Consider the following 9,412-nt stretch of genomic DNA (forward strand, 5'->3'; position numbering starts at 1 on the left):
GTTAGAGGTTATGGTTACAACAATTCAACAACTGTTGCCGAAGGTCTTTAAATAAGGAGTAGTGGGAGGGAAAGGATTATGCTGAAAATTAGTTATGATTCTATTTCCCTTCTTTTAGTTCTATGTCTTCTCACCCAATGATATTCTCCTTTCTCATCCTAAATTGAATTTTCCCACTAGAGTTAGGGTTTTCTCTTCTCATCTAATTTGATTTTTATGTAAAATCAAGTTCTTTTCTCATTTAATTATAGTTTTCCCTCTATCAACATGACACATTTATGTAGGCTCTAATTGATTGATGATAAGATTTTATTTGTACTCACAATCATGAACCTAACTTCATTGCAAAAAGGTACAAACTGTTACCAGAGGGACATACATAGGGATCACAAGATGAGCTCTAAACCCGTTAAAGGAAAGCACATCAGCTTCTTCTAAGTTAAATTTGGTACTTGCAACACCAAGGGCACAGATGCATTATCTTGTTTCCCGGGAAGGCTTGAATTGTGATTTGCTCAGTTTGTAATGTTAAAGTTAACAGTGCTAGAAGAAGAGGCTAGAGTCACTAGTGTGTCTAGTAGGCATGTCAGGACAAGAGGCCAAAGGATCTGCTTTCAGTTATTGACATCTTTGGTGCGGAATATAAATAATCTTCTGATAATGGGTGATTATTTTATAATGAATCAAAGTAGGAAAAAATAGTATTGCCCAGCAATGGCAGTTGCAAAGAGTTTGGTAGGTTCTTTGAGTCTTTCAGTGTGAGTAAGCCAAGTGTCAAGGAGATTATTAAGTTTTAGTGTGTACTTGATCATCATTATGATGTTTGCAATCCTACTTTAATGGCTAATTAAATAAATTTTCTTGCATCTTGACCGACAAAAATACTCAACATATTACTTTCCAATAAGCCTGTTACATTCATAAACTCACATGGGGATACACTATACATCTAGTAGACTAGTAGTTCTAGGAATCAAGCATAAAAGTTCTAGATACAAGCAAAATCGTACGATAAATTGCACTTGATTATCGATACATGACCAAAAACATTAATGCATAATTGATGAAAATTTTATGCAACTTTTGGCGGCAAAGGTATGAGTTCTTTCCATACAATTATTCGTATTTGGGCTATATTTTCAGCATTTACTTTTGTATTTTAGGGTCAGCATGTATATTTTTTGTTAGATGCTTTAGTTCTAATTCAATGGTTGTTCCTCCATCTACCTTTTGGTAAAAACCTTACTATTGAAGTACAATAGCTCTTGTTAAGTCATGTACTATTGAAGTACAATAGACTGTTATGTTGTCTATGATTCACAAATTTAAAGAGCATCATGTACTTTTTCAATATTCCTTATTTATCACAATAAACCTATTTTATGACAAACTACTTTATATTGCTCATTGGAAGTATGAAGTTCGGTGATTCAAGAGACTAATCATTTTTATGATAAGCCTATTTTATGATGAAATTGTCTATTCTATAACCACTATTAATCATTGTAATCATAATTTATTATATTTTGATTGCTTATTTCTCCATTGTATAATTGGGTTAAACATTTTGAGAAGGATTAAACCCCACTGTGGCAATGATATTGTGGAGAGTCAAAGCAAAAGAGCATTTGGTACTTCAATGATGAAAAACTTGCATCTCATTCTTGTTTCCTCTTCGAATTTAAAGTGAAAATAATGGAAAATTGCATCTCCTTGTCACTCTTGATAGGACATTACAAGATTTTCTTTTCACTTAACTGAAAAATATTGCAGGAACATTTTTGTACAGATTAGGGAAAATTTCTTAAGGCAGCTGCCTTTCTACTACCTCTTATCCAAGAGAATCATCAGGAGACACATTTCTCAATCATTTCTTGTATCAAAAAAGGAATGTTTTTCTCTCCAACAGATGGAACACAACACTAAAACTTCCCAACCTAGTAAGAAGCAGCACGACACTAAAAGTTCAACATCTACTAATGAAGTGAATGTGGAAATGAGCAACACAAGTAATTCCTCATTTGTGAATCATGGTAAACTTCTCAACTTCCATTTAATTATTAATGTGAACATCAAATCATCTTTTGTGTAATGAATTCTTGCTTCTTGTTTTGAATCACTCAACATTAATCATGAATTATTGTTTCTTGTTTTGAATCAATTATGAGAATGTATACCTACTCCTGGAATCATGGTTTGGTTGGCTAGCCTGAAATTTAATCATGATTATAAAAGCTATTTTGATATTAAGATTCAATAGATGACATCATGGAAGTAGTGCTCTAATCTGAATTTCATAGATCGATAAAATGTTACTACATTCGATGTTATTTGTACTTCTTTCTTATCCTGAAATTACTAAACCTTGAGTATAAACAGATAGCATAAAGTAAATTCTTTTTTTCTGTCCTTGACTTTGATGAATGATGCTTTTATGTTTATTCAGGTTTAATGGCTTGGAACCAAAGTAGAAAAGTATGGGTTGGAGATCAACCGAAAGAGTCAAAAAGGACAGTGAAAGATTCAGTCATAAGGTTCATGCTTCAACTGTATCTTGCAAGTGATTTTTATTTTTCATTTATTGTGTTCTCTTTATTATGTATAGCAACTGAAATACATAAAATAAAGTCTGTGCATAGTTTGATGGTCAAGTGTTCAGTTGCTTTCGAGTTGACCCTCTTGGATTACCCTGGGAACATATTTCGTTCTTAGAGAAAAGGTAAGACTGTATATTGGTATCTTCTGTATTTTGCAATGGGTAGAACCCAAATTAATATAGAAGGCCTGTCTTATCATTTTATAGGAAGCTATATTTTCCCTGTCATAGTTATTAAGGGACTCATAAGAATTGAGAAAAATATCCAAGTCAAAGAAATGGAAATAAATAAAATGGAACTACTTTTATCTGATCTCTTCTCTCTGGATGGTGCCATGATGGGAAAGCTTAAAAAAAGAACCTTTTCAAGTTTTTACATCTCTACAGCAGTAGGCCATTTTGATTTCCGATACTAGGTACCTGTTGGATCATTTACAAGTACATAGAGGAATACTTGCTTCATGTGGATTCTTAATTCAAACATATGAAATGAAAATTTCATGAGATGCACAAGAATGTGCTACCTTCATGTTTTGGATGCCTCCCTTCACCAGATGATTGACACATTTAAATAGTCTGATTATGGGATAGATGGCATTTTTAGCAAGCTACCATATGCCTAATTACTTTTATCCAGCTAGAGTAGGCTAGGTTACAAAATCTACATTCCCTTAGGCCATCTCCATCCACAATCTCTATTTTCATACTATATCTTTTATTATAGAGTACAACAATCCCTATTTTCAAAAATCTTCTCCAACCCCATATACTCTGTTTTTTTACCAAATTTTATATTTATCTATTTTTCAACCCAATCATTATATATATAATAGTAAATTCACTAAAAGATGACATTTCGTAATTATTGCATACTCTATTTCAATCCTTCATATGAATAAAATAGAGTATCACATTAGCAATCGCTAAAATAGAGTTTCTTAGGGAATATACCATACTCTATTTGAAGATAATCTTTATAGTGAAGAGTCTGAAGACCACTTAATGGGATAAAGGTTAAGAGGGTAAGCATTTCCAGGGGCTCCTATCTCAAACAAGCAAATCTCTAGCCTTCAGAACAGTCTGGTGGGTTTAAGTTCTATTCATAAGGGTTTTGATCAAAGTTTTTTTCTTTTTTCTTCTGAGTTGGTTGATTTTTTAATCATAACTTTCTTCCATTTCTGCTGGTCTCGTCTATGTAAATCTACCAATGGAAGGGTCACTCCACTTCAGTAACTCCTAGCTTAAATCCTTGTTCTATAAGCTGCTACTATTTGTGTGAAGAATTCTTCCTTGTCTCTACAAATGCTGATTCTGAGGCTTAAGATTGATTTCTCCCTATGGCCTATTCTGCATTTGATGTACCCTGCTATTCTTCCAGTGTAACCCTTGGACGGGGCTTAAGATCCCATTTAGAACTCCTAACTTTCCTTTCTATTTCCTTATTGTATCTTACGATTTCTTTAGGAATTGTTGGCCAAACTCAACCTATGATGGGAGAGGGATGAACGAGTAATTGAAGAGGGAGTAAGTCTCTGCTTATGTGAGACATGACTGCTAGGAGTGGAGATAAAAGATGTTGTGGGGCTAGATTCTTGTTGTTATTTTCCTCCTCTGACTTCACAGGCTTATCAAGTTCCCTTTCCGTACCAATTTCTTTACGGAGAACCTGCCTGACAAAAGGGAGAACTGATGCTCACCTAAAGGTTCTGTATTAATATCCTTTTAAGTTTGTAAAAGATATCTTTAAGGGGTTCTTAGCTTTCCAAACATCCTTCCAAGGGAATGGGATGTTGTCGCCTTAGATTGCAGATTGAATCAAACTTGTCTGGAAAAAGAATTAACCTTTCAAGAAGAAGTCATTGTGGGAATTCAGGTTAATTGACTGTTTTTCAAAGTAAGAATAAGAAATTCCGCTGTTTGCTTTCCCCTGTTTTTTTATTCTGCTAAATGAATGTGTAATGAGCTTTTCCCAGGAGTAACGTCTGTAATCATGGATATGGTGTTCTAAGAAGTTATATTATCACTTTTACCTGAAAATGAAAGACTGTCTGATAAAGAGATATAAGGGTTGATACAGAGTAACATGATGTTATCTCATACAATTACTATAATATTCCTTTTCAAGGTTAACAAATTTAATCAGTTTTTTTTTTCTTTGTCTATAGTAACTTGAAATGTTCTTTCGCAGCTGGACATCGACTTATGAAGATCTCCTGTCAACTAATTCGCGTTTTCCTGAGTCAATTCCTTTGGCTGTAAGATCATTCAGTTCATTATGCTGTCAATACTTTGAGAAATCATGAACTAATCATATGCATTTCTTGATAATGGTGCATCTATCTCAGTTTGTATAAGTTTCTTGATTAGATTAGGTTTAAAGACATCAACTGTTTATTATTTTTTTTTATTCTTGGAAATCGTACATTTATTGGTGGATCATTGTTTGTTGCAGGAAATGGTAGACTTTTTAGTTGATATTTGGTACGACGAAATCCTCCATGGTTAAGATCAGTTATTATTGATGTTGTTACAACTAGTGTGACTTTTTAGTTTTTCATTTGGATATTTTGGTTTATAACTATTAAGTAGGATGCAAATGGAAATAACTTCTTGTTAACAAATTGATGGTAAGCCACACTAGTTGTATGATGGGAGGTGATTAGCAAACAGACTGTTATTGTCAGCAACATCAAACCTTAAATTCTGATGTTGAAAGAATTTCTATGTTAGAGGATCCGAATATGACATATAAACCCTCAATATGTTTCTTAATTACTTAGTTCTGATGTATCTTGTTATTTCAAAATGTTTTTTTTTTTAATTCTCAAAATGAATATTATTGTACTGACAATATTAATGACAATGAAGAATTGAGTATTGATGGAGATTATGTGTTGATAAAAAATTTAAAAATTGGTGTTAAATTTGAAAATGAGATAAGGATTTGATGATAATTTAGAATGGTGTGTTAAATAGTTCTTGATTTATATTTTATTGTTTTACTATATAAGTTTGAATGAGATTCTAAATTCGCTTTGTAAAATGTTGCAAGACATAAGCAAAGTTAAACACTGTCGGAGCCTATTCCTGAAGACAGTTGCAGTGTTTATTTATTTATTTAATTAAATTTATTTATTAGGTTGAATTAGAACAAGTCCATACATATATTAATTTTAAAAATTAAGAAAATTTATTAAGTAAATTATTTTTTAATAAAATAAAATTTCACTGCACCAAGTTATCATGAAATTCACAAAATTTGGGGAGTAAGAATTCGAAATCAAAATATACATTATTTGTCAAAAATATTTACCAAATTAGTAGAAGGGCTCGTCTCAGTTTTTTATTTAATCTTTAAAAAATCAATTTTATAATTAATCACTTATTATTAATCATATCATCCATTTTATTGACCATAATATTAAATATTTTCTATTTTAAATTATTATTTTATTTATATATATCAATGTACAATTCTTATAACATAATTGAATGGAATTTTCTTCAATATCATTTTAGTACTGAATCCAAAAAATAATTTTGTATAAACTCTTCCTTCACTCTTCTCTAGGTCTTATCATTTAATTCTTGAACTATATTTAATTATATATAATTAGGAGGAATGGGATATGAGAAGTAGAATTAACCAATTTTGTAATAAGATGAATCCATGCATGATTCCATTTTTCATTATTTACTCCCTATAATCAATGAACCCTTAATAATTTTAAAATTTCTTTCTCCAAACTTACTATTTTCTAAGAATCTAATCTTAATTTTTAGAAAAAATAGTAAATATTATAATTATTTAGTAATTCTAGCCCAAATATATTTTGTAAAAAGGCTTGATTTTGTTGTTCAAAATTTGAGAAAAATTTGAGTTATGAACAGTTGCAATAATTAGTCTAGAAATTAAAATTTTTAAATATCAACCACCAATAATTTTTTCCTTTGGAGTGATCAGTTATGACAAAGGGATAATTTTTATCTTAAAAATTAGTTAAAGTTCTTAAATTATCAATGCGGCCCAATAACCTTAAATTCTATTTCCCAAATTGTAGATTGGGCTCCAAATTGAACCATATTTTAATCGACTTTCAAATTTTTTGACCTAGAAAATTTTGACCCATTTACTAATAATATTGTGTAAGTTTAAGCCTAATATATCATTTTGGGCCGAAAATCTTCTAATTATACCTAAAAACATTTTTATTGATTAGGTTTTCAAGTTGTTGTGCTGCTGTTCTCTAATCTCTTTCTCTATTAACAACCTTTTCCCGAGTTGTTACATTTTTCTCGAGTAAAATCGCTAGTCAATGTAACCTTATTCACACTCGTAATTAAAGTTAAATGTTTTAATATTACACAAAAATAATTTATTAAATCAATTTTAATTGAATATATAACCACATAAATAAATTAATACTAATTCCGTTTTTATTCTTAAAGTCACAACCTAATTATATTACCCTTACTATTCCAACTTCACCTTCTTATTTTTCAAGAGTTAGAGACTTTATAAAGTGTGAACAAATAAAAGACAATATATTTGTTGTATAAAAAGTCTTTCTTAACTTATAAAAATGAGAAAAGAAGAAATATAATTTTTATTTTTTATTTTTTATTTTTTATGTACAAGGCTTATGACTTAATTGAATGGAAATTTTCTTGAATATATAGTACTGAATCCAAAAAATAATTTTGTATAAACTCTTCATTCCCTCTTCTCTGTCTCTTAGTATTTAAGTCTTGAACTATATATAATTATATATAATTAGGAGGAATGAGATATGGGAAGTAGAATTAACAATTTTTGGAATGAGATATGGGAAGTGGAATTATCTGTAATAGGATGAATCCATGCATGGTTCAATTTTCTTCCTCAAAAGATACTATTTTCTAAGAATCTAATCCTTATTTTTTTATAAAAAACTGGAAATATTATAATTATTTAGTAATTCTAGCCCAAATATATTATAGTAATTAATCCAATAAAACGTGTTTTTGCGGGAAGGCTGGATTTTGTTGTTCAAAATTAGAAAAAAATTACATACTTCCCTAAAGTTCCATTTCTTGCCTAATAGAGTTACAATTGAGTTATCAAAAATTACAATAGTCTATAAATAAAAATTTTGAAATATTAACGTTCAATAATTTTTTTCTTTGGAGTGAGTTATGACTTAAAGAGAATTTTTATCTTGAAAACTAGTTAAAGTTTTGAATGCGGCCCAATAAACTACAATTTCATTGCCCAAATCTAAATTGGGCTGCAAATTTATCCATATTTTAATTGACTTTCAAATTTTTTGACCTAAATAAATTTTGACCCATATACTAATATATTGTGTAAGTTTAAGCCTAATACATCATTTCGGCCGAAAATCTTCTAAAAATACCTAAAAACATTTTTATTGATTAGGTTTTCAAACTTCTGCGCTGCCGTTCTCTAATCTTTGTCTCTATATATGAAACCTATTTTATTATTGTTTTTATAATACTCTCCTTCAACATTCTTCTCCGTCTCTTATTTTGCTTCTTCCTTTGTAGGTCATTAGTGATTGTTATGTTTTATAACTCATTTTGTTTTTACAATCTCGACGGAGTGTCTTATCTATTTATTCATGATATATTAGAGAAGATTTTTATTTACGATATAATGTGATGGGGATGTTCTGATTTTTCTCCAAATGATCTACGATGTGTCTGATCTCATTATTGAGAAATTTAAGCTATGGTTATTTTGGTCTGTTCATATTATTGAATAGTTTTCTTAAAAATGTTTCAATTATGTTTTATTTAAAAATTTTCCTCATATTTATCGTTTAAATGGTGATTCAAAACTTGTTCTAGTTGACAAATATCTAAAAATATTTTTATTTTAGCTTTTTATGTTATAATTCCAGCACGAATTGGTGATTCTTTGTAACTATAAAATAGTTGTTCTTATTCTTATGTTGGGAGTTCAAATTACAACTTTAGTGAGTTTTTAAACATTATTTAAATTATTTTTGTGATGAATTTTATTTCTATCCTTTGATGTAGTCTTGCTTTTGTACTTATATGATACACCATTTAAAAAATTGTATATCAAAACCTCTAAATAGCTCAAGCCTTAACAAAACGATGAAAACATGTTACGGTGTGATATGTTTTCTATATTTTGATTACGACTAAGTTGTTTTAGAATTGTTGTATGATTTATAATAAATCATAGTAATACAAAATCAAGGCTATGTCAAAGGATACAAATAGATTGTTCCATGAACACTTTTTAATCAATGTTAAAATGTTAGATTAATCGATAATTTGTTTGACTATTTAAGAATTTGAGAATTTTTAATATTTGTAGTCAATAGGGAGCCGGCTAGTTCTCGTCGAATGTATCACAACTCACTACCAACAAATTTGAAGCTGCTTCGTCAACAATCTAAAGGGTCTCTACCACTCCTCATTTCATTTTAGAACCATTTGACATGTATTAATTCCACTAATAATATCTATGGAAAAAATGAATAATTTCTTCTTAATTGTTTTTCTTTATAATGTTTTGGTGTCATGTATTTTTGACTTATATTTCTTTGTTATTTCATCATGTTTCTCCCTTATGCAATCATTTATTGTTTATACAAAATTTGGAGATATATATGGAATTGAGACGGTTGTAAATACCTTATTATGAATCAAGTTAATTTTACAATATAAATTATAAATAGAGTGTAGATAACTCAATGGTAAAGCATAAAACTCACATTTGATATTTAATTTAATTATTTAATTTAATTTAATTAATTAATTTATTTCATTTATAATAAATGA

At 29.5% G+C, this 9,412-nt stretch overlaps 1 protein-coding gene across 1 annotated transcript; it reads left to right on the top strand.

Moving 5' to 3' along the window:
• The first annotated feature begins 312 nt into the window (after window positions 1-312).
• Window positions 313-5,368, top strand: LOC124928235. The gene is made up of 5 exons (XM_047468768.1): window positions 313-758; window positions 1,774-2,033; window positions 2,447-2,534; window positions 4,785-4,851; window positions 5,049-5,368. Exons 1-5 carry the CDS (start codon window positions 715-717, stop codon window positions 5,100-5,102), a joined length of 513 nt encoding a protein of 170 aa, XP_047324724.1. The 5' UTR covers window positions 313-714; the 3' UTR covers window positions 5,103-5,368.
• The last annotated feature ends 4,044 nt before the right edge of the window (window positions 5,369-9,412 follow it).

Source organism: Impatiens glandulifera, chromosome 2 (assembly GCF_907164915.1).
Source record: "Impatiens glandulifera chromosome 2, dImpGla2.1, whole genome shotgun sequence".
NCBI lineage: Eukaryota > Viridiplantae > Streptophyta > Magnoliopsida > Ericales > Balsaminaceae > Impatiens > Impatiens glandulifera.

Coding starts and splice junctions, on each gene's coding strand:
- LOC124928235 (XM_047468768.1), top strand. CDS start 715: ATGGCAGTTGCAAAGAGTTTGGTAGGTTCTTTGAGTCTTTCAGT. Junction 759..1,773: donor GGTTCTTTGAGTCTTTCAGT/GTGAGTAAGCCA, acceptor AAAATATTGCAG/GAACATTTTTGTACAGATTA. Junction 4,852..5,048: donor CTGAGTCAATTCCTTTGGCT/GTAAGATCATTC, acceptor TGTTTGTTGCAG/GAAATGGTAGACTTTTTAGT.